Consider the following 27,547-nt stretch of genomic DNA (forward strand, 5'->3'; position numbering starts at 1 on the left):
TGGCCGCGCGTACTTTCGCGCTTCCAGCGAGCGCGGATTTTATTGATGAATCAGGGGCAATGTGTTTATAGGCCAAAAATAAATGAACAATGTCAGAGGCAATGCTGGTAAGAAAATTTTTTCCTAGAATTAAGGTTCCACTTTAAGATAGGTGGGACTAGCCGTGTCTGTTTACCCTACTCCCATCATCACTCCTCTCTCTGATGCATTAAATGTGAACATCTGACCAAGCAAAACTTTTATATTTTAATAAAGGTGACCGCCTTCTGATACCAGTGTTCAGATGAAGCATACGTGCTGAGTATATTCCATAGTGTATGGCCTGCTTGTCTATGGGGAGTGCTTGAAGATAAAGAAAAAAACGTCTTTTAATCATTACTATTGGACATCAACTTTGGACTCACTGCTTGGCAGTTTTTATTGTTTATGTGAGAAAAACAACATTTTGTCTGAGAGCAGCATGCTGGAATTAAGAATATTAATTGCAATAATTAATCTACATATCTAATACCTAGAACACTGCTCATTAACAGTTCAAAGGATTTAAGCTTTATGGAAAGAAAAATAAGAAAAGCCCTAAAATCCAGGCAATTAGTAATCTAATAACATTACCTATGTTAACTAAACACTCTTTTTGAAAACAGTAGTGTAGTGTACAACTTTGATGTTATGGTGGCTTTTATGTATATGTTTATATTTCCGCAAAGTGTTTTAAAATGAATATGTCTAAATTCAATGTAACTATATTGTCATATTTAACAATATTAAAACAATCATACTGATATAAAATGTAAATTTCTGCATCTACTGATGCTCATTTGTTGCTGGAAAGAAATTAGTGTCACGTGTTGATCACTAACTGATAGACTGCAGTCAGGCAATCAACTTGCATAGCAAGTAATTACAGTTGCAACAATTTACATGCCTTTCCCACTGTCTGCTATCATTATAATACCGATAGTTATAATTTAAGTACATTTAAACAGTGGGAGTATTTAAACAGTAATATACATATAAGATTTATAAGAAAATATTATTTAATAACTATGTTATTCTTGTTTCTATTTTGGCATCAATTAGCGTTAAATGAACCACCTGCTGCCATATATATTTCCATATATGCAACAAAACAATTACAAACACAAAGCAAGATAAACATTATAAAAAAAACCCATACATTTATAGAAGACACACTACTAATTAATTGTTTTACCCTTAAAGTGGGTTTGTGTGTATATATACTTTTTCCAGTCCTAAGTCTCAAAGCAATATTACACAGATAATGCTGATTTTCATGTACATTAGACTGTGCCTATTTTAAAATGGTAGCTATATCCTGGTTTTCAGAAATAAGCCATAGTGAAGAAACTAGGTAGCAGTAAAAGGTAAAATTGATTCTTAGTTGTTGATCACTGTCACTGGATTGGTGATCAACTAAAATCATTTTGAGAATTGGCTTTATTGATTTGATGGTGCTGTCAGGCTAGTATACTTTCAGTTCTGATTTTATAGGTTAAACCATATAAATACTACAACTACTACTATTATCACTACTACTGCTTCTACCATCACTAGCACAATAATTAGTATTAATAGTAGTAATACTACTACAAATAATAAACGATTTTTACTGCAAAAAAAAAAATCTTTAGATACAGTACTTGAAAAAATACATAAATAATGTAGTACTGTACCTTTTTTTTATCTCATTCATAATGCTATAGTAGTTTAAATATGAGAATATTTTATGTGAAATCATATATTAAGTCAAATATTGAAAGACAACAGCCAATAGACAATATTGAATATGCCCAACAGCCTTATGGAAGCTGAACACTGTTTGACTTTAGCTTTGAATAGTAGGAATGGCAAGCCGTGTAGCAGACAACATGGTAAAATATGGTATCCGAACTAAAATCACAGAAAATTACTATAAAGGGACAGATTTGATTCAAGCAAATCTGTATCTTGAGACTCATACTCAAAGACAAATGTCCTGGAAGCAAACTACACACAGAGCACTGAAGAAAATGACTGTGTTACTGATTGCTAAAACACTTGTAAAAATACACTTGTGGCTTGTTCTTGCTTTATCAGGTTCAAGACCAATGTGGACCAGGGATAAAATATCTAGCCAACATAAGTTTCAAAATGGGAATTATCTTGGTAAAAGAAAAGTGCTAAGTTCTAGATGATAATAAGCCCTGAAAAGGTAATATAAAGGATGTCTATGATTATTTGACCAATACAAAGTTTCCTCTCACAACATTACAGTGATCATTAAACCTGTAGGTTGAAAACCAGATGGATGACTGCAATTTTAAACTCAAATGCTCAGTTCAAAAGTCTAATGCACTCGGATAAGTATCCTTATTTTCAGAGAAGAGATATTTATTTTCAGCTGAGTCCAATTACATTTGAAAACTACAGTCAAATGGTTGAGTATTTTAGGTTGCTGTTAAAGCTTTGTGAATTCAGCCTATTAGATCCAATATATCCCCAGACACAAGTTAGCTTTGCATTAAGTTCTGTATTCACAGATTCAGGCCCAATGGTTTAATGGTGAATGGTCTAGATCACAGCTTTCCTAGGCCAAAACAGGTAATTCAAGTGTATCTGAAAGCCAAAACAACAATTGTATATATTTTAACCTATTAGTCCATTTTAGGGATGGAGTTCAGGTTTACCGCAACCTTGGTTTGTGGCAAACATTAGGTGTATCCCACTCTTCAAGTTTGCAAATTAATGAGAATTAATGTCAACAAGCAAGCATTATATATCAAAAAATTCTAAAACAATTTATTGGAGACGCAGCCATCAGTGGTTTCCAGCTAGTTGCCAGTATACAAAGTAAACAATTGACCGGTGGTTGTCATGATACCCCAGTACATAGGTTACAGGTTATATCTGCAAAGTTAGTCAGTGTCTCTTGGATACATATAATACAGTTATTATATTGCAAATGTCCTATAACAAAATGAAAAGGGTGGCTAATCCTTTTATATAATTAAAAACAAAAGAAGGTTTTTTTTTCAAATTGGAAGAAGTCTCCTGCCTTTGGCACAGAAGCAGCTTTCCTGAAATGTATATCAAAAAGTGTTTTTATACAGGAAGAAGATGGTGTTGCCCAGTCACCAGTCTGTGCCAGAAAGAACATGGGATGACTCGGGGCTAACTGGACTAGGATCGTGAAGGAATCAACAGTTTTTCATCTATAGAAGTGTCATTTTTTTTGTTTAATGATAAATGCTTTAAATGCAGTAATGTATTCAGATATTGATTTTCTACCTCCTTCTGCAACCATAAATGTATCTAAAGTTAGGTCTGGGGATTTTACCCCTGAGCTGAGGGTTAGTGTTAATGAAAGTGTGACTAAAAAAAGTGACTATATATATATATATATAAAATTTTATAATAGAAAAAGCTTTGAACCTTGTTATTTTAGCAAAAAATCTGTATAGATAATTTGTCTTTTAGGAATTGCCTTTTCAATGCAGCACACTTGGAATATAAATGCAAAAGTTGTCCTTTCCATATTCACTATAGGACATATCAGCCATGTTATTAAAGCAGTTTAAAGCACAGCACATAATTGAATCTATAGTGGCATATAGAAGTGTTTGGTGTTTTGCTTATAATGTTTATGCACTCAGTAAATGGTATTACTGTAATTCTACTGATCTCTCCCTAACAGGACAATAGTGATAGACTACTAAGTATAAACAACCTTTAACAGATAAAACTCGGGCTCTACTAAAGAGTCTACCACATGTTATGTTTATGTTTATGCTGTGTAAAATGCCTAACAATAATTTATTCACCTTCCTTGAATATGCAATGGTATTAATATGTTAATTTGTCTTATGGCAATGTAATTTGGCAACTATGCAGGACTTTATGTAAAAGATATAGATAATAGTTGCAGAAATGTCAGAACATTAGTTAAAAAAAGAAATAATTGTTTTGGAAATATATAGAAGATCCCTTCCAGCTCTCCATTATACATTCTGCCAAAGGGTACCCTCCTAAAAACAATAAGGCAGTGCAAGAATTACAACTAGGTTCTTTAGAAGAGGGAACATCAACCATATTGTTGGTGCACATGATAAAATATTGTAGGCCCAAAACCTCTAAACATGACTTTGGGAAAGAATAACAATTTTGAGGTTCTACAAAATTGTATTCTGCCCTAAAGTAGCAAGCAATATCTCCTGATACTTGGTTGACCTCATTTAAAAAGATAAGTACACTTGCTTTACAATATCCCGAAACTAGAATTAACCATCATGGATGGTGAGGATAGTTCATAAGTTATTACTACTCGTATTTCAGAGGAAGTGCATCCAATTAAAGCAATCTGATATTCAAAGCTATTTAGAAATCCTACCAAGAAGGAAAATCATCATCATAATATAGGCCTAAGCCTGACTGAAAAATCATCCTAATTATTTTTACATTACAGTATTACCAGCAGCACACCACTAAAGCCTTTAAAGCAGCTTGTGATCTAGGCAATGAGCCTCAGTTTTTTATTTAATCATTTTAATTTATCTGCATATTAGTTGAAACCTTTGAAATGATTTCTATCTGTATGAGGTAATTAAAGTGTTTGGAGCATAAATAACCGTAGCTGATATAATTCTGTAAAAGTAGAACATTTATTTTCATGTAATATTATGCAAGGACTATGTTTAAAGGTTACCTTCTCTATTTGCATGTATCTGTAGTGCAACGGGCCACTTTAATTGCCTAAAAGTGCCCTGTTCCTGTCAGCTTTATTAAATATTTCACTGTGCAATGGAACTTTCCAGACTCTGTCTATTATGATAAGCCTATGCTTTTTGAACTGCCTGAACTTGTACAGCTACACCAGCAACTTACACCCCCTTCCGCAAGTCCCTTTGCCCTCCTCCTCCTATTTGCATTTTTTTGCCAGATACATCCATTTTCATGAAAAGTATCCCTTTTTGTTCAGTTTTGCTATCACACCACCATTTATTAACCCACATAGTTTTGACCCACCTTCCTTTTTTCAAGTTTTAATCCTAACATAAAATAAACAATACAGTGTTGCACAACCATATGCAAACTGTTGTTCTCTGTAAGAACCACTAATATCTAAATAGTGAGAGATAAGACAACTAAGCCCTACAAACAAATGTTTAGTGAGAAGGACTGCTATTGTTTTCCAGTGATAAGGCAGAGCTAGAGGCATAGGGCCTTTGAAAAAAGTTTGAAAAAAGAAAAACTTGAAAACTTGAAAAAAGAAAGGTGAGTCACAACAATGTTTGGTGCTAAATGTTGTGGACAAAAAATACTTTCCATACCTATCCACTTTCATTCCCCCACTCTAGGGCTATTTTGTTGTTTGTTGATTGTTATATTTCTGCTTATGATTGTTAATAATTATCAATGTCAATCAAGGGTCCAGACTATAAGACGCTCTAATGTATATATTCGCGAGTTGGGGATACCCTTTGCTATTGTTATATTCACTGTTAGGTTTGTTTATAATTGTTTTTCCTTTTTATTGTTAGTGAGGGGCAACGCGATATGTACTGTAGGCAGCAGGTTCTGGGCCTGTAATTGGTTTTATCCCAAGATGTTTGTTGGATCCTGATGCTTTATTGTAAATTAAGTTTTTTTACATACAATTGTTACATGTATTTTTGTGATATGTGGAAATAAAGATAAATTGAAATTCAATTTTGTGGACCATATTTAGAGAACCTAGGCAATCCAGAAAACCTGTCATTTTTGTTCATAAATTGTTAAAAGGTCAGCAAAAGGTTTATAATATTTATATGCAGGTTTCTACGGTGCTGAAAATTTTGTAATAAATCCCTGTGACACTAAAGTTTTAGTAATTGCAATATGTTCTTTGACCTGATCCAAGTTTAAAAACATTTGTCAACTCAAATCATTTTTTAAGAAATTTATTCCAGATTTGCTGGGTTACCTATTTTCTCCAATGATGGTCTACCATAAGAATCAGACATTTAGGATCATGGTATATTTCTAGGGGATGACTTATAAAGTGAAACAGCTATAGTACCAAAAATTTATGGTGCATAATTAGTAAATCAATTTGTAGATCAAAAGTTTGAAATCAAAGAAATTGCAAAGCAGGTAAGTATGTATAATATACAAATGTCTCTGTAGTTGACAGTGGTACAATGTAATAGTGAATTTTGAAGAAAAAGGACGTTTTGCACTAGAAGTTTGCAACTGAAAATAACATAGAGAACCCAACAGAAGTCTTAAAAGATCAGATGTTAGATGCCGTTACTAGTGTGATGAAACTAGAGGATTTGATGGTGCCAGTTCAGTCTGTGCCCAGAAATCCTAAAAGCCAAGTCATTATAATACATTAAATAAAAGGCACACTCCTGAACTGACAGCCATAAAACTGACATTCAAGGCAATGAAATGTGCAAAATTCTATAACAAACATTTTTATGTAACTGATCAGCCTAAAGTAAGATAAAATTGACTGACTGCTTTGGGTTATTGCACGTTGCATTATCGTGTTAAATAATACAGTTTTGTAGGATTCAAACTTAGATATTAGGATGCTTTTAGAGGTAGTTTTTACCTACTGTCTTTCCCAGATTGCTCATCCGCTTTTGTGTCAGATGTGGAACAGCATTTGTAAGTATCCTCATGTTTGCTCTCTACAGTTTCCTAGTATATGTATTGCTATATATTGCCCTATGTACTGAACAACCCTGCTAAATGGCAATATTTAGAGATTGAGGTATAGAGTAGGTCCATATTAATATTGATGACCTTTTGTACAAGCAGTGCCCCTTGTCATGTGATTATTTTGCAAAATCTAAAATTAATATTTGAAAGCAGAATTATGTTTGGTCTATATGCAGTTATTATACACTGAGTCACAGTCCATTTAGTTTGTAACCTTTTCAAAAGGTAGGTGTGCAAAGTGTCTTGACAGACAGCATCATCAAGGTGTCCAAGTATGTGGAAAGTCACTAGCACAATTCTGTTATGGTAAACAATGAATGCTAAAATCAAACATCAGTGTTTCATTCTTTTTTGGTAGGCAATGGTTGCTAAAATCAAACAATAGTATTTTGAGTCCTCAAAACTATGTGATTACATTGAGATAAGGACCTGAAAATATAGTATTTTTTCTGACATGAATTCCTGACAAAGAAAAGTATGATTTCGAGTTATTGCTGCTACTATGTATTCCACAAACTTTTGAATCATAGGGAATAAAGCTTAGTCATGGCTTCTACATTTTGGCTCCGTTCGTCTTAAACAAAAATGCTAAAGCCCAGACTATTTGCTATGTTTGGTTTGTAAAACCTTAAAATAAGAGGGTGCAGTTTCTTTTTCTCATGACTGTAGATAGCCTGGATTGGCATGGGTACTTTAGATTGGAGACAACATAGATACATACATGGTTTTGAGGCTGTGTTTTTCCCTTAAGTTATTAACTTGAGAATTAAATAATAAAAAGAATGTGTATGTCCTCTTCTGAAATAAAGTTATATTCTCACTTCCTGCTTGTAAATTCTGTTTGATTGCACATTCACTTTCCTGTGTATATGTACTGTTTATCATTTATGAATGGGATATTATGTGGGGGTTTACTGTAATAACTAATAGCTCTGTCCTTCAGCAACATAAAATGATGGTGCTCACTTCAGGGATCCATTGGCCTATTCAGTAATCCTCAGATCCACTTGCATCCTGCTGCCTAATTTGAGTATAAAGGACATAAAAGGGGTGTGGTTTTAGATTGTGATTATTCATATATTATATTATATACAAGGTATAATCATTAAATTTCAAAGGAGCAATCATTCAACTAATGCCAAAAATATACAGATTACATAGAAGAGAAAGCAATCCCATTTATTCAAAACAATGCAAACAGCCTCTATGTAACAAAGCAGAACATTCTCAAACATTGGCCAGTCAAGAACATTATGCTCCTACCTTTTATGTACCATGTTGCACAATAAATATTGGGACTCCAATGAGTCTTAAAAAGATAGTTAATCTTGCTACTACTTTGATAATTTTTAATTATAATTGACTCAGTACTTGGAAAATAAGTAATCTATGACTATTTGAAGCATATTAGTACTGGACCTAATTATTGTCTTCCTGGCTCACAACAAAGACTGCTTGAATTTCAGTTGAAAATACAGAAAGTACAACTCCATTGGATAAAGTGCAGTTAGTGCAAGGGATAGTCATAAAAGATCCAGCTGTGTTTCATTAAACTATCTAGTCCACATGCTCCAAAGGATAAGTATCAATCCATATGTTCGTAATGAAATAATCACATCAAACCTAAGACTGCAGAGACTGGAATTAAATGGTGCAGATATTATTACCCGTGCCATAAACTAAATGAGTACAAAATCACTGCAATGCAAATGGATGATTTTTAAAACATACAGATAGTGAATAGCCACCATATTATTAAATGTTTCTGGATAACACACAAATTGCCAAACTATATACATCATTTAAATCAATATGTTCAGAAATTCAACCAAACATAAACATTACATGCGGGAGATTACAAATTCATATTGTGCATTTTGATTACAGCAACAGATTGCGTAACAATTCAAATGATAACTAAAAATTATACAGTTGAAAAGATCTATACATAACTTGGTAACATATGATGCAATTGTGAGATTCACAAGTATTCATCAATCTCATAAAATTTTTGAAAGTGGCACACTTTAAATACTGATCCTTTAAATAGTTTATTGTCTAAAGGAGAGCTTTACCTGCTTGGTGTACACCAGTAAAAAATGATTTCTTAGGGTTTCAATAAACGTAAATGCGTAGTTTAGTAAAAATAAACCTACTACTTTTCATCTATATAACTTTTGCAAAAGGGCTAGGAAAACCTAGGGCTAAGGCTTTTATTTTTTGGACTTCCACTTCTAGTTACCCTGAGGTTAGCATTTGTTCTGCACAGAGTACAAACAGTGGCTGTGAGGTGATCTGCATATACCCAGATTTAAATTCAAAGCTGATGTACAGCTTAATAAATGAATATTTTATGTGAATCTGGTGGACGGCCTAATTTGAATCAACACTACAGCATGTAAGATAGGATCACTATTTATAATGTTTGCCCCTAAAGCAATCAGGACTAGCTACCAAAAGCTTACAGCTTGGACCACATCAAACATACAAACATAAATATACATATGTTGCAACTACTCCTGAATTGACTAGTGGATAAAACAACAGTTTTCAGGTAATGTTGCCTGGAAGACAAAGGCAATAACTTCATCCTTTGTAAAAAAAAAAAGATTTAACCTTTCATTAAACAACATACATTAGGATTGTATCAAACAATACATAGATGTGTTGATTTAAGTTTACAGGCAAGAATGGATATCATGGGGTTAAAATATCATTCTGCTTGATTTGCTATCTGATTTTATATTCTGAAAGAGCATATTTTGTTTCTGAAAACAGACTTAAAAAATGTGATGTGACAGAAATTATTTTGACCTTCCAATCCATGTTCCATTCTGTTCAAATCTTCTGGTTGGCATCTCATACTTTAGGTTGTGGACAAATTACAAATTTGTATTTGTGTTCTTTTTTCAAAAGTCTAGACCAAAGGTCAGCAAACTTTGTTGGCCACTAGGCCATTTCAGGAGTACACTAGCCTGGACTCTCTCTCAAAACCCACCCCAATGGCTTCACCCCCACCAGGAAGCCCCCTGAAGGGAAATCCCTCTCCTCTGCAATGCAATGCATACGGAGGAGAGGGAATGTTCCCTATTTACCCCCGTGGCGAAAGTGTTAACGCCGGCCTCGTTAAATAGAGAAGGGAGCCACCACACGGAGGCACTGGAAATTTGTTCCAGCTCTGCCGCGGGTGATCTGGAATTAGGCCGGAACAGCCAGGGGGCCTTAAGCCAGAACAAACTACTGGCTAGGCCGTATCTGGCCTAAAGACCGGAGTTTGCCGACCCCTGGTCTAGACAGTGGCCCTGATATATTAAAGCGCTCTAAGGCTGAAGAGGATACACTTTCATCAGTAAAGCTGGGTGATCCAGCAAACCTAGAATGGATTTCTAAAATGTAATTTGCTATTGTTAGCAAATGTTTTTTAATCCTGGTCTAGGTCCATTCCAGATTTTCTGGATCACCCAGCTTCACTGGTGAAAGTGTATCCTCTCCAGTCTTGGAGAGCTTTAATATATCAAGGCCATTGAGTGAACTTGTGCTATTCCCATGCAAGGCAAAGTATTAAATTCATTAAAATTTCCCTGCTTTAATCATATATCCCACACCTCCACCATTTAGTTTGCTCATTAGAATAAAACAACCTATATGTTATTTTATGCACAGGATAGCATGTGACTCTTTTTCGTTTTAATAACAATGCCACTCTGTCATATCGAACTTGCACAGGAAATTGATTTTTGTCTTGGTCTGGTGGGTGAATGGGCTGGTGAGTCTGGTGGGTGAATGGGCTGGTCGCGAAGAAAACAAAAATAGTGTGTAGTCTACAAATATACACAGTTAAAGTGGGCCTTTACTGGAAGGCAATTAGCATTCTTTACAAAGAGTTCATCAATGGCAGCTTGCATCGTTTATCAGCATAGGTCCACTTAAGGGGCCAGTTTATAAAGCAGTGAATATGACATTTACCCTGCTTGGGAATCTTCCCAATCCCTGTGTTTCAATGACAGTAATTGAGGGAATGTTTCAGTAGATATGGGATTTATAAATAGACTCTAAGGGCTTTCTTTGTTTTACATTGGCAAAACACAGGTTCACTTAATAGCTTGAACATATTAGGGAAATAAAAAAATAAATGACTTTTTAAGATATACTAAAACTCTCAAAACATCCTTATTACTTTGTTTATACTGTTCCACTGTGTAACACTAGGAAACCAGCCTCCTGTGGAGTTTAATCAATAATTATTATTTCTGCTCTACAGTTAAATAGGGTTTTTTTTTAATCTTTTGTTTGTTCACATGGCATTTTGACAAGGGAATATAACACATGGTCAAGCAAAGGTTGGGAAACATTGATTTATTCAATACTTAGAGCAAGTTAAGTACAATATATGTAAATGTCAATACTTGTTTGACAAATAAATCATATTTTGCAGCATTTTCTGTCAACAGAAGAATGCAGGAAAAAAAGTTATATAAACAGGATATTTGGAATCAGCAATTAATATAAATGTTGGATGAACGCTGTGGAATAATTTACACATGGATTGAGTATGGAAAAATACCATAATTTATTTACCAAATTTCAGTTGAAACTGAGAATGAAACCTTGAGTTGCATACAGTTAGCTTATCCTATTTCTTAGTAGTTCAGTTCTGGTAATCTTTGAACATAGGTGTGATGCTAGAACAATACCAGAAAAGATAACACCTCCTATAGGACCATGTCACAGAAGTAAAAACTTGCATCAATTTGCATTTTTTAAATGAAATTCCTAACTAATAAATGCATACTATTTTTTCTTTTTAATTGCTGCCATGATTCTGCCAGTGATACTGCCAGTGGCAATTGCTGTTAATTCAATTTATAGAACTTAGCTAAGTATTGATAGACCTCGCTACAAATAGCTGGGCGGAATTACAAATCACTGATGAAATGATAATTAATTGCTTCAAAATTTTGGTTCCAAAGGTTTATGAGAAATTTGCCTATCCTTATCCCTGCAATATTATTTTTTTTTTGTACAAATAGAACATTTGCTCCATGGTTGCAGTAAACAAGAACAAAAGCTGGAAAATAGCTCCAAGAAACAGCAAGCGCTTGATAAAATGGCATGGGGTATCTAACTCTACTGGTAAATTCTCCTGTGAAACGTGGATTTTTATAAATGTTTAAAATGTTTCTTTACTCATTGACAAAACAATACTGTACTGCAGTTCATCAGTCATTAGATATGGTGGTTCCTTTAGTTTTCCGTTTTCCTTTATTTTCACTTCTTGATTCTGCCCATAACACAATTGCAATCGTAGGGTAACAACAATTACTCACTGTACTGTGTCTGTGGAGAAGCAGATCTGTCATCTTGTCATATGCACCTTATATTTTGTACTACAGAACAATTACCCTTTCCTTATCCCTATAACAAAGGGGAATGTACCCTATAATGTCAGTTGTAATTTTTTTTTCACTTATTAAACAGAACATATGGGAACATACAGAAAAAGAATATTGGTTTGCATGTACTTCAAATCTCTTACAAATATTGAACCTTATATTTGCATGCCATCTGAGAACTTGTTAACAAACTACAAGCAACCAAATCTTGTTAATTTTCCAAAAAAATGAATTACTTCCAAAACAACAACAACAACATAAAAAAACAATAATCACTATAGTAAAAAAAATAAGAATAGTATAAAATGTATAAATATTAATACATTTTATGTTCTGTCTCAAGTATCCCAGGCTACAGGTGCCACCTTTTTCTGCTACAATAAGAAAAGGATTTAAAGTCTATATATAAGTATTAAACTGGGATTTAGAGGCTTGTCATATTCAACCCAGTTTCAGTAACAGTAGTTGAAAGACATGTGCTGTAGAGTTGTTAAAGATTAAATGAATTGAATGATATAGAGGTCAATCATCTCAATAATTCTGCTATAAAATGATGGAAAGGGAAGACATAGCAAAGTGGAATAAAAGTTTGTATTTTTTCACTTATGAAATCTCTACCATATTTTAAAAGTGTTATATAAGCTGTAAAGTGCAAAAAGCTACCTACTATGTCTACCAAGATGGAAATCCTTCCTAATACACCTTACTATTGAGTGAAATCACTATAATGATGTAAAAAGAATAATTTAGCAGACTGGAGTTCCCTTTGAGGTCAGTTATGGATTTAAAGATAACTGTAGATCTAGATTTAAAGTCATGAGATCATTCTAAAAAGCTTACATTAAGAACAGCAAAGCAACTAAAGAGCTATCTCTTTTGTTCTGAATCAAGCATTAAATAAAGCCATGAAGACAGTTTTTATTCCTGGGAAGCACAAATTTAGCATCCAAGAAAACAGAACACTTGAGGTTTTCAGGTTATAGGATGCAAATCATTCTATGATTAACATTTGATTAGGCCAGCTTGGAAATTATTTAGTCAGAACCTTTAAAACCCTTAGTCATGGACCCCTAAAACATACCTTAAATAAGGTTTTTTTTAACAGGGGTTTTGGTAGATTTTCTTTTTAATCAATGTATTCACACCCTTTTATTCTATGGGTTACACAAGCATAAAGGGATATTAACTACAAAGTCATTTCTAAATAATAATCCCTTACTATAATTGTCACGGTCCCTTCCGTGACAGAAGTTTGAGGATCTGTCAGACAAGCTGTATATGTGAATATCTGACAGACTCTTTGGTTTTACTTGTTTCTGTGTTGTTGTTTGTAAAGACCACTCCCCTTCCATCAGGTGCAGGTGCTGGTCATTACTGCTCCTCCATTTAGTCTGGCCTCACACTTCATGCTGTGCGGTTGATATTCACTGCTGGGTTGTGAATAGCTGGAGTGTTGAGCAGTCCTGTGTTCCTGTTGATATCTGCTAAAAGATAAGTTGCTTTACTTTTGGTGTTTTGTGGTATTCAGTTGTTTACTAGGCCTCAGGGAGACACTGGGTCCTTCATAGGGGAAGGAACCAGCAGTCTCAAGCCAGACACTACTGCCAGGGCTATCCAGGGCTAGTAGGGCCCAGGTTCCAGAGTATGAGCTTTCCTACCATCAGGGGATGCTCATATGGTTAGGAGTCAGGGCTGGATTAGGGTGTCTGCAAGGGGTGACCATTCCCTTTTCCCTAGTCATTTGAGGCCTAGTAGTATATACACCTTTCTGTGACCCTCCCCTCCCTGTTATACGTGACAATAATCTATAATAAAGTGTATAAAAAAAACAACTATTTTTGTAATTCTGAAAATAGTGTGCATGATTGAAAGAAGTTTTTACCTATGTCTACCTCCCTGCTAGGGAGATATGCTTTCTTTAGTTCTTTTAAGGAAAAGAACATTCATAATTTTGAGTGGCCACCAGATCGGAAATTTGAGGCAATCCTTCCAATAAGGATACTTGGAACCAACTTTGACAGACTGGCTATGAACCATCTAGCAGACGGCTGTTCTGCCCTCTTAACCACTGATATTGCAAGTGGTAACCTTCTAAAATCAACTGTTAAATAGGGATTTTCCTCAGAGATTTCATTTTATATCCTGTAATGTGTACACAATAGATAATATCCTCAATGGGACACAGATCATGCAAAAACCTGAAAGCAATTTTAATCATATCATTGGGAAAAACAGTTTAAGATTTTTTATTTAGGATTTTTGAAAAGGAAAGGATGGAATGTACTGAGAATTTAATGCATTGTTAAACATAATGTATGTTTGCCTTTTGTGACTTAAATTCATGACCAGATGTGCATTATATGATTTCTACAGTATTATCAGTAAGTATTTAGGGTAATATGATGGGATCATGCATGAAACTTACTAAAGCTTTTCTCCTAACGTTCATAACTATAAAACTAATCTGCTAAAATAATTCAGTAATCAGAATTCATTTTAACTGACATGGAAAAGTATAGGGATTAAAGGGCTTTGTTATAATTTATGTTTCCTACAAAAATACTACAGTCGCTCTGCATAATAGTATTTACAGAACTCTGATCTATGGCCAAGTAATAAGGCCAAGGCTTGTTATATTTCAAGCTCAGAAAATTTCCAGTGTGCTTGTAGTGGTATTTTTGACTTTACTTCAGAAAAATAGATTTATTAGGCACTACTAAAGTAGAAAAAAGTGTCTTAACCTGCTACCTATGAAATGAAAAAGCATACACATACTCCATTCTCCAACCCCCAATACAAGTATTAGAAATGCATACTCCTTCTTCCAACCCCAATAAAAGTAGCAATTGAAATACGCTTTAGGAAGTAATATTTGGTAAAAAAAAAAAAAAGAAATATTATAGGATTAAGGGATCCAGGTTGGTTTTTCCCTGGTACCTTCAGTTAAATACAGAAATATAATAAATAGCAGCTTATTTGCAGATTACTGTAGATTTACCAGTCTATACATGAGAACGCTAAATGTCCATAATCAGCCTAACAGTCCTCATATCTCAGTTTTTTTATTTAAACTCTATTGATACAACAGGTCTGTCTGTGGTACCCAAAAATCATTACTCACTTTGTTGCCAAAAACCTCATTTGCGCAGAAACAGAAATGAATTAATTAAGCTCTTCTGAGGATGTACACGCACAACGGGAGGAATACAGCCGTACTTCAGATATTTTAAAATGTATGTGCAGCACACATTTTTCAAATTTATATAATCACTATATTTTACATTTAAGGTATACAGTACACATTTCTAAAAAGTTTAGTTCTAACAAGGGCCACAAAATAAAGAACATGGTATACCTAAACAAAAGCAGCAATATGACATCTTAAGTATTTTTATTCCTGATTGCAGACAGACAAAAATTGAGTTAAGTACAAACTAAAGTGGCTATAGAATTACTTTATGTCCATTGATTTACATACAATGATTCCCTGTTGAATTTTTCATTCTCTGAAGTGGTTGTAAAGTCTCTTTCAGCCTGCCTTTTGTAAAGAATGGGCTGTGTTGAGTGTTTGCATATTTGGTATAGAGAGACAAAGACAAAGAGCTGAAGTCTCCTTCTCTTTTATTACCCCAAGAATAGTAAATTGTCATGAGATCAACAAATTATGATGCACTAAGAAGCAATCTAAATAAGCCATTGTCATCTTAGTTTCCTTGGTTTCAAATTTCTATGCACATAAGAGAACAGATTTATTATCAGTAATGATGTGACTTCAAGCATTAAAATTATACATGAACTAATAAAAAATGGTAGTTCTCCTGGTTCAACATTAATAATAAAAGACTAGGGGTGCTAAATTATTAAGTAGGAATTCCTGTAGTTGAATGTGAAGCCTGTTTGAACAGTAAATGGCTAAAGTATCAGCCACTATATAATCAATAACGATAATACAAATAAAACAAAAACATGTAGTACATGATGGTGCTCATGAGGTATTGCAGGGATGACTGGATAAGCTTACCATAACAACATCTACATTGTAGGATCTGTAAACTACTCAGATTATTAGAGATAATTTTATATCCTGTCCAAAATACATTAAATGTGGAATTGGTTTGCATGGGCTCCCTCTTTCCTTCTGACATTTTTGTTGGATTGTTTGTGCAATTACTTGCTCTTAAAGCAAGGTACACATATTTAATGAGGATCCCCCTGCCTCCTGCTAAAACATTGCACTAAACTGAGAAAAAAACAACACATTTCCAACATAATTTTAGAAAATGCTAGGTAGTGCATTTCTCAGAGATAGATATAGCTTCAGCAAAATGCAGGAGAATTGTATTAGTAAATCTAGGCTACTCAGTAGCAAATGGATGCTTTAGGTACTGTTATGTCACCTTTGCCTAGGCACCACAGGCACAAGTGGGAGAAAGGTATGTATATTTCTTTTTCCAGGCAGCATTTTAGCAAGTGGAAGGGGCTCCATACTAAATAAGCAGATTTGGATTTGTAATGAAATGTCTACTCTAAAGTATGGAAAAACATCTGTGATATGCATAGCCAAAAAAATCCAGGTCAATCGGATTACCAGTTTACATCCTGTTTTCTTTCTTAAAGATTCTTAAAGCCAGCTTTTCTTTCAGTCTTGCACATTTGTACAGTCTCCTGTACTGACATGTATTGCTCTGATTCTACAGCACACTGAGTTTCTCCAAGAGCTTTCGAATTTCCATCTTTTATAATACAGCCAATCCTTTGGGTGGAGGATGCCCAGATTTATCTATAGCTCTTTCAAACATATCCTGACATTACCCAGCTTTTCCTAATTAGTCAATGGATTTTTTTAAATATGGAGGTTCAGCGCATCATTTAATGCAGTCCTGATTTAAAGTCAACCTAGGAATTCCTACACTTCCAGATATCCACTCTTAAAGACATTCCTACAAAGAGGCAGCCCACTACTTGCATCAGGATTGATGAAGAAATAGGTACTAAGTACTTCATAAAAGAAGCATTAATGCAGGCTGCTGCAATCGTTTCAGAAAGCTTTGTAACCTGTTGTATTCTTCTACTAGTCACAATTTGCCTATATTTCATTTAGAAGCAACGGTGATGACCTAATGGGGTCAAACATTTGGTATGTATGGCCCACTAACCTCTGATCTTACTGACCCTCCATTGGCCAGCCTTTTCCTATACATAAATGTATTACAACATTTGTACAACAATAAATATATATTTTGCACCAGGGCTCAAACAATACCTTATGCAAGCTGGAGAATAATACAGTCTTGCATGAGTTTATACAAAACAGAATAACTAACTGGATTATATTTATATTTTACTAAAATAACTTCTTAACCCAGTATTGAACTCTAAATTATATTAAATAAAAATGTCAACTGAAAAGTAAAAAATGCATTAAAGAGAAAGATACAAATGTTTTAATACATTGTACACCTAAAATATGTCTGTACTGCTGTCACTATACTTGCTGTTCATTTTGTGGAGCTGATAAATGCTGCACAGTTAACATTTTTTGACATTTAGTTTTTTTTTGCATGCCAGTTTAACATATGCTCTAGTAAATAAATTATCATATATATGTTATGTAAATCTTCTTCTAGTATAAATATCTAGTATACATTTTTCAAACTTTTTCATGTCATATCCTGGTTTTAGGAATATTGTTCATATCTTTTGCAAAAGTGCTGTCTTTTTGGCCAGAACTTAAACTTTACTCATGAAGCACTGTTGCCTTTGTATCTGTAGCTGGTTTAATTTGGTTTTATTTCCACAGTTGTTTGCTAGCTTGATGCCTAACCAGTCATGCAAGAAGGAAACAAAAAATACAAGGTAAAATAATCAAATGTCACATAGGCACACAGCCCTGGGACTACATAAAAGAAAGACTAACTACTGACATCTCAGCTCAGGCCCCTGGGGAAGGATTACTGCAGGCGCCAGGTTGAAGGGCCACCACATGTCTGCACAGTTGACTGAGCTTGGAAAGTGCACCTAAGTTTAGAGACATAGGAGATAGTTGTGGACTGCGGATGGACTACAGTGGACACTTAGTATGAGGACTAAGTGAGTTCGACTAACATGAGCTAAGCTGCAGCTAAAGGAGTGCAGTAGATAGAATTGTTTTTCGACTTCTTAACCACATGGACACTGCTGCAGACATCTTGCTGACTTGGGTGAGAGGAAGCACTGTAGAAATGAGGGGATGGGGGGTCTTATACCAAAATGGCCAGTAATGGTCCTGATCATTATTTTTGCATCATTGAAAAGTTAATCAACAATAAATATAAGTTGTTCTGCGCCTACTGACTTCTTTGTGAACAACCTTTTCCTATTTACAATAAATATAACTAGCTTTAGTCTTCAAGCAATTCATTATTTTTCAGGAAAAGCATCCATAAACTTGTTTAGAAAAAGTTCACGTGGACGTCTGAATTACTAAAAATTGTTTTCAAATTACATGTGTAAAAGAAATAATGTGCATTAATTAGGACTACAGCTCCTGAAAGCATGCATGTGAATTAACACTAACAAGAGAAAATGATGAATCCCCCCTGAATGTCCCACAAGGCTTTATGCTGCGATCATTTTGCATACAAAGTACATCAAACATAATGCATCATTTCCATTGGGAAAATTTATAAGTGTTAATGAAAGTTAAAAGCACAAGTTTGTTTACCCACCATCAGGATCGAGGAGGTTTGCGATTCCCAAGTGTTGCTGGGCAGTGTTAAATGCATGATCCAGCCGCTGAACAGCAGATTGTTGGCTGAGAACACTGTTCCACTCAAACAGATCCGGTCTGTAAAATGAAAAAAAAAAAAAAAAACGAAAAGAACCTTTAAAGAGTTGTATAAAACAGAATCACTATACCAATGAAGTATGGTATAATCATTGTATAGTGCAAATTGATTGTATTAGTGTGAACCAACTACCCCTCTAAATTCATTTTTTGCAAATTTAGATTGTTTATTTAATGTTATTATAAGTATGTTTTATTTTTAAACAACTGTGTAGGAAACATTAAAAAATTAAATTACCCTATCCAAACGATAGCATTATCACCTGCGTACTATGAGTTTTTGTCACAGCTAGACCAAATAGACGCATCACAAATGCACTAAACATGCAGTAATTTATTTCTCTGAATATTCTTCAGATTCATAGGAGTTGAAATGAGATGAAGTCACAGCACACAGGCATTTCAAGCATGCACAATTCAGTAACTAACAAATGATCCATTCTAGAGATGAAACTTCACCTGATTATGTATTTGAAGAGAACCACCAGCAGAAATTACTCCTTTAGTAAACTATTTCCCTAGATGTTAATTACATCATTCATCATTTTCAAAGCAATAAAAAGGGCAACATCAATAGAACTTCTCAAACAACTCCCCACAGGAGGCATGTTTATTCTTTCACAATGCCAGGGAATATAAAGGCTCCAGTTAATAAAAAATAGGAGAAGGTAGAAATTAATTCCAAATAACACTTTGGTAATTATGCACCTGCTCTAGACAAAATGGCATATTTTTGTTTTGTGACTTTTTATGAAAACTTTTTTTGGATCTTTTGGGTTGTGTACAACAAGTAATAATACCCACATTCTGAAGAAGTGCTCAGTTATGTAAAATGAGAGAGAATCAATCAATGAGCAACTAAAAGCTTATTCAGGAAGTTGGCAACTGTTCTAAAATTGGAACACATACTTATTTTGAGTACTCAGTAATTTATTGCACCAAGAATTTTGAGAACACCTCAGAGTCCCTGGGAGTAAAATTACAGAAGAATGTGCTTTTTTTGTGTCTGCTTCCTGTATTATTGATTATATTTAAACCTGATTGGTAGTTTTTTGATTACTGATACTATTTTTTTTTTTACTTTCTGTGCTTGAGACAGCAGGAGACAACAAGTAGATTTGTTTAGAAAATACCATTCCTGTATCACAAGAGGGCATTATCAGTTCATCCTGTTTCCAACTATGGATAAATTGGTATAGTGCACCACAGCATTGTCTGGATGGAAAAAAAAAGACTATGCTCCATGTGCATGGCTTAATTTTTCATTTTCAATTTTGACACTAGTATTTCTTTAAAGTTTCGCTACATTGTACTGGGTGGAAAATTCCTTATCCCTAAATTGGATCACAGTTGTTGATCAGTGCTAAAGGAGGAATGTATGAACTGAGGTGGGGGGTTCTCGGTTGGAGAAGTTTAGAGGAGAATGAAGGACGGTCTAGCAAAAAATAGTAGTTGTACTAACTCTAACAACTACCTAACAAAGTCAATGTATATGAAAGTGCTTAAAGTAGAACTGAACCCCACTATACTCACCTGCCCCTGTTCCCTCCTCCTTCTGATCTTTGGCCATCTTGTTTGGCTGGGCTGGGATGACATAACTGCCTGGAGAATAAATGTATTCCCAAAAAGTGCAGAGGACTTTTACCTCCCAGAAAGTCTTAGTCAATACCTCATTGCAGTGCAAAGTTTACATTCACAGGATTTCTCCAATGAAATTTGAAAACATCTGTGATATCTGGATAGAGAATGCCTCCTCTTTTTCTTTTTGACATGCATCTGTTTGCCTCTTAGTGCTTTAGTGCCTCTTCAGTAGCCAAAAAAAAGTCATCCCTTTTTTCCTCCCTCCAGGTGTTTTTGATACCATTCCACCAGAAGATCATCTGTTCAGCAGCCTGCAGCATCCTCAGCCTCTTGTTAGCTGTGCAAGATGTGCCTTTTTAGCATCACCTGCACTCATTTGAAGCTGTGCACAGTTAAAAATGGATTATGGAAAATGTTCAGCAGTCAATGAGTAAAGTAGTTTCTGGTTCCAACCTTGTATTGCTATTGGCTTTCGTACCTGGTACCTGAGAGTTTCTCTGTTACACTCTGCTATATGTTGCCTTTTGGAATCTTAACCAGGGTCCGTGGTCCATCATCCCTTGCGGGATCCTCTGGCGAAGACAGGGAAACACTTGGAAACCATGCCTCAGGTAATCCAACATCACCTGCCTGGGGGTGCAGCCCTAACAGCTTTTCTGCCCCATTCTATGTTGGTCCACTGTACAAAGTAATTGTGCATGTGTAAATGGCATTTAAATATATTTGTTGTCAGTTGGGAGGGGTTTGTTTGTTTAATTGTCATTAAATTCATACTTCACATAAACCAGGACAGCACATGCAAACATTATCAAGATGCTATTTTAGCTTAAAAAAAGTACTTCTTTTTTTGATATGGTAAAAAAAAACATAGCAAAAATTATTAATGGAAAAAAATCTGCTGCTCCTTGGCTCCCCCATGTGAGCAAAACCAAAAGCAAAATGTTACATGTTCCCGAAATACACGAAACATCCTGAATGTTGAACATCATTAGGAGCTGCAGGGAGTCTATTTTTCCCATCAGACAGACTTTCTGAAGCACAACATTACTCAGCAGTAAATAGAAGCCTGTCCCATGAACATATATATTTGAAATAATTTATCATATCATACTAAAACCATTAACACTTTTTATGGTTGCTTTCATTTAGTGGATTTCTTCACAACCTAAAACACACTTTAATGAAATTACAGTTCTTCGTTATTTATATAGATGTGTCACGCAAGGAGAGACAGGACCACCAGGGGGTGCTATGGCTTGCATCGAGGGGGTGTGAGCCCTGAGAAGGGCCAAGGCGCAGAGTCCAAGCAGTAACCAGGTTTTCTCCAGAGCCCCTGATGGTGAGGATGTTGCTCCGCTGGTTACTGCTAGGTTGCGGTCCTTGGGCACACCAAGGTGAGCAAAACATGGTACCAAATCACAAAGCAGAAGGGTAGTCGAAGAAAGCCAGGGTTGAGGCAGGCAGCAAGCAAGAGGGGTCAGGTCACACGTCAGTGGTCAATTACCAGGGACACAGGGGCCACTGCGGGCACAGGGGAACACAGGAAACACTAGAAGCAACAGGAGGCCCAGGTGACTCAGGGATATCCACAGACAGACAGGAACACTGGAACAGCACACGGAAGTTGGCTGGGAACCAACAGACTGGACAACGAGGGGTTAACGCAGGAGCTGGACAGAGGAAACACTGAATTAAGCGGGTGTGGAAGATCATGGTGTGGTTCAAAAAAAGCCACAGTGGTTGCCGTAGCCATGTGGAATTCTTGTTGCCTATGGTTAGCCTTTCCTGGCTCCACAGCGGAAGTTTTCTGTGCACCTGGGTGTTGTCAGCCACATGTGTCTGAAATTAGCCTAAGCAGCCAGTGGTTAATATTCTGTATCAAAATAGTCTGAGGGAAGTCATTTTGGAATGTAAGATGTCATAATTTAAAATAAAGTGATTTAACTAACTGTTTCAATACAAATGCCCTGGCCTTGTGGTATACCTTTGTTTCTAAAAAGGTTTCTCATGTAATTTAATTTTCATGCTGTAGCTGTGATGATGGTCGTTTGTTAGCAGTGTTTTTTTATTGTAAAAATAAGAAGAAGCAATTACTTTCTTGAAATAACCTCCGTAAGAAATCTTTAGCAACTCTCTGGAAAACATAAGTGACAAGAAGGGTCTTAACTACATTAAAAAATCAATTAAGAGTTGTGATAAAAAAAATATGGGATTATCTCGGGAGAGAAAAGGCTGATTTGTTGTGTGCTTTAAATCAAGAAAGTTCCGTATTTGTTATACAGAACATATGATCTTACCAAGTTTAAATGAATGCCAAACACTTTTGATTGTGCTTCTTCTGTCTGAGCAGCGTGAGAATGGAAAAATAACCATGTTGTGATGCAGGTGCTCAAACTAATTAAAAGCTTCAAACTTATTAAAAATCATATTTCACATCTGTTTCATCTCTGCACTCTAACTTGGTAATAATGGGTGAAACTGGAAACATAATTCTAGAATACTTTGTTGTTTGTTAGCAGCAACTTTTTCACGACAAATGGCTTTCACAGCCTACAAGTTTTATGCATTTGAAACCAATTTATTTTTTTTACATTTTCATAGTTCTGCACACTTGTTTTATTGCTGCCTTACTCAGGCTGTGGGAGAAATTTAACATGGGTACAGTGGGATTTAAATGGGAAATGCTATGGTCAGCAATGTCTCAATGAAAATATAAAATAAATAAAAAGCAGGAAAGAAACAACCCTGCTGCTACAGAATAGGCTGCCATTCGTATCTGTGAATTTGTATTATGTTTGCATTAACCACCTGTAAGGAACTTACCCGCCCTGCGAGCCTGCGGTGTCCCTGGGGTTCCCAGCCACAGAGGGAGAACCCTCAGTAGCAAGCAGCATAATAACCAAGGCTGCTCCTCTGCTCACAGCTTGTCTGTCTCTGCAGGCGGAGGGATCCGCCCTGGACTAATTACTGATCAGCCAGGCAGCAGCCCTTGCATCCCTTTGAATGTGGTTCCTGCTCCCAGCACTGTGCAAGTGCAAAGTAGTGCACGTCCTAGGGGTACTGTGGGAAGAGGTGCGCGTGTTACCATGCGTCCCTCTTGTACCCCCCGAGGGCGTGGCACTCGGCTGCTTCGCCCCAGGGCGGGACATAGTTAGTTTGAATTCCCTGCGGCCAATCAGCTGCAGGGGATTTACTCAGTCTCCCATCAGACAGTGCCAGGTGGCGCAAGGTGATTGGTCATCCTGGCTATTTAAGGAGAGCCTGTCCATCACCCCATTGCCCGCTATAGCCTCTGTTATCACAGTGTGCTTGGGTGTGTCTCTATGTGGTTTAAAGTTTATCTGTTTGTCATTACCTTAGTGACCTGGTCTGAAACTCACCTTGCTTGAACTCTGCCAGCCCTGACCTCGGATTGTTAATGACCATTCTGCCTGCTGCCTGCCCTGACTTCGGATTGTTCTTGACCTGCATTTGCCTTATCCTCCTGTACTTCGCTTTATTGGACTTAACCCTTGCTGTGCTGTATGATATTGAATAAAGCCTGATTTAAGGGTATCTGGAGTTGGTCGTGGTTTGTGTGCCCAGGCGCATTACACCACCCTAGCGGTCTAATTCCGTGAAAATTGTACCGCTTTTTGCATGGAAATTTGCATGGAATTAGACCTGAATGTATTTTTCATTGTAGGCTATAATTCTTAGGCATAACTTACTGATATTTATTAAATTTATTACATTTAATATTAAACTTTAAATAACGAAACACAAAAATCTGTAAAAAAAAATATATAAATAAATATATATATATATGTAATATTCGAATATTTCTTTGTATTGGACCCAATACAGCTATTTTGTATTGAATCCAAAACAAAATTATTTGAATTTCCCGCCGATCCCCCAGCCGACACCGACGCATGCACCAACGTCCCCAGGAAACCCCAGAGATTGTCGCTGCATTCGCTGGCTGGAGATCGAGGAGGAAGGACATGTCCCCAGGACCTGCGGGGACCAGCAGGATGACAGGGGATGACAATGTAAAGGTAAGGTAAATGTAAAGGTAATTTTTTTCTTTTTTAGTTTAAAGCGACCCCAAGTGTGACTGCGGATTACCGCTATTTGCAGGTAAAATCCACCCTCAGAAATACCGCTAGGGGGATTAAAGATCTCGGATATGAGCTGGACGCTTCCACAATATTGTGACCACTGTAATAATTCCTTTATTTTTTGGTTTTACATTTACATGCAAAAAGTAGATTTGCAAGACTATTTGTAAACAAGTAGTACTCCATTTCTGCCTTCAATATGTAACATTCTTGGAATATTTAAAATCAGTTAATCTAACCAATCAATCCAAATCAATCATTTAGGTGTGGTTTTGAGATTCCTATTGGAAAAAAAATGCATTACTGATAATCCGTTCTTCATAAATGTATTTTATTTTGCATCTAACAAACAACTTATAATAGTTATAATACTTTAGATGATTTTCTAAGACATTTTGGTGAATACCGGAAAGGGTTACCACTGGTTTATCAAAGATTTCTCATCAGTCCACAACCATTTGTATAATCAATTACTTCCCTACTAGTGAAATAGAAAATATAAGTACTGTAATATCCGGGGGGCAGACTAGCTCAGAAATGGACAAGAGGTTCAACTAGCAGGCTAGGGAATGGGGTGAAAAAGCCTTTCTTTGTATTTTTTGCAAGAAAGGAAAATACAGATTTGGCATTTCAAAAACAATTTTCCATTAGACATTACAATCATTAGTTTCTAGGAGCTTTCTCCACTCTCTCATGCCCTTGCCCTACCTTGCCCCTGAGGTAGCTTCTTAACACAATTAAAACTCAAAGTCACTCACATATGTCCTTGTGAGAAGGGCCATCACCAGACCTCTTGGCTCTCCCAGTACACAAGCTTCCTTTAATCATACAGACCTCACACAGGCCTCTCCTCCTGAGCCACAACTAACCAACCCTGAATCCGTTATCCTTTCATTGGCCTGGGGCTCCAGAACCACCTCCAAATCCTGGCCTGGGACAGGGATGCATTTTTGGTGCTCCCATGCCTTCCAATCTACTGTAGACCTGATTTCCTCTAAACAATCTGCAAATCTGCAGCACCACTACTACCTGCAGCCCTATTCAGGCTCTTTATTCTCTTTCCCAGGTAAAATGATGGAAAATACCACCAAATACCCTCACACCGTTCTCATTCTTCTCACTTTGCTACAGTACTATAAACACAACAATATTTTTCATTTGTAAATGCAATCAAGGAGTCTGAATAATTCTGCAATGTTCTTTTTGATGTTTGTATTGCATTTAAAAAGAACAAAGAGCATTCCATTTCTGGGACATCAATAGCTATCTACTTTTACATAGTTATGTCATATTTTTATGTTAATGGTTTGTTGAAACTCCCAAAGAAGTCAACAAAACAAAACTAACCGCAGAGGCTAGGAGATGTTTATGCATACAGATTACTTACAAACATACCCCATAACCATGCTTTTTTGCACATCATACTACAAAGCTACTTTCAAAATGTGTGTAGTGTTTAAGACACAAAAAACATGCAGCATCTTTAAAATGTTTTTTTGCCTATGTATGTGCATGTATAAAAAATAAGTGATAATGTAGGAGATACAGGAAAGAGCAGGGAGGAGATGAATGAACTACTGCTAAGTAGACATTGTTGTTTGTTCTTGTATCCATGCCTTTAAGAACCAACTTTTCAAACTGACCATCTCGTTTTCACTTGTCTTTTAACCTATCTCTAAATAGCAATAATTCTATATCCCTATCATTTTGCATACTACTTTGCCCCACCTCTTAGATTGAGTTCTTTTAGGCAGAGTCCTCTCCAGCATCATTGTTTGTGCTTGTCTATTACACAGTTTTGTCATCTGCAAATCCTATTTTTTGTACAACATTGTGTAATTGGCACTTTATAAATAAAGGATAATAATAATAATAATGGAATTAATCCAGCCAGACTTACCATTAAATGACATCAAGGGACAGCTGTACAGACACTAGATTTTTGTTGTGAAACACCACAAATATTTGTCTTGGGTAATGAAAATCTAGCACCCACTAAGCTTAGGAAATAAAAGGAATATGGCTTAAAAAAAGAGGTCAAGGGAGGTATTATTAGAATGAATAGTGGAGCAGATAAAGCAAACACTCAAACATGCAAAGACACAAAATAAGATAAACTTGATTTTCACCGTAACCAACTGGCAGTTTGAGTAATATGGAAAAATCTTGACCCCTAAATAAAGATCACTAGTGACCACTATCCTACCTATCAAATCGAGATGAAAATGCATTGAACTCAGATTGAATCAGACTTTATTACTTTTCAAGGCTGCTTCTTTGATTAGAACTGATAACACAGGTCAAAATGTAATTTTAATCAGATATAATTTTATGTGGACTTCGTGGTATTTTTGATGTGGATTTCAAATCTATGTTCAGTTTTTCTCTAGCACGTATAGTTTTTGTGATGCAGCTAATTATATATTATGTGAAATTCGTTATAAATAGCCTTAACATATTACAACATTTAACAACATTTTTCTTTTTTGAAGGTCACAGACTGTACCAACTGCAATTGATTTCATTTGTCATCATGCCTAGAAATTGCCTAAATGACAAGTCAAATTCAGTTACGTGTGTGGTTCATTCACAAAGAAAGCACAACGTCGCCAAATTATCACAGAACTTAAAAAGATATACCAATTATATTTCGGCTGTCCACTTGGTGACCAGGATAACTCTTGGCTCCACATGTCATCTGTACCAGTTGTTCCAATGGACTGTGTGACTGGCTAAATCGGCATAAAGCAACAATGCCATTTGCAATCCCGATGGTGTGGAGAGAACCGCCAGACCATTCAATCGACTGCTTTTTTTGCCGCGTCAACAAAAGTAGATTGTTAGGCAAAACTTAACACAAAATTGTATATCCCAGCCTTGATTCTGCAATTAGGCCTGTTCCCCTTAATCATTCATTGCCAGTTCCGGTATTGCCACAT

General features: G+C 35.8%; 1 protein-coding gene across 1 annotated transcript in view; it reads right to left on the reverse strand.

The window, feature by feature from the left end:
- LOC140325724 (dystrophin-like) overlaps positions 1-27,547 on the reverse strand; it is a gene marked incomplete in the record, with an annotated part of 175,314 nt that overhangs the window by 141,370 nt on the left and 6,397 nt on the right. The window contains 1 exon segment of the mRNA XM_072403762.1: positions 18,806-18,924. Within this exon segment, the coding sequence (XP_072259863.1) occupies positions 18,806-18,924 (119 nt within the window).

This window comes from Pyxicephalus adspersus, chromosome 1 (assembly GCF_032062135.1).
Source record: "Pyxicephalus adspersus chromosome 1, UCB_Pads_2.0, whole genome shotgun sequence".
Lineage (NCBI taxonomy): Eukaryota > Metazoa > Chordata > Amphibia > Anura > Pyxicephalidae > Pyxicephalus > Pyxicephalus adspersus.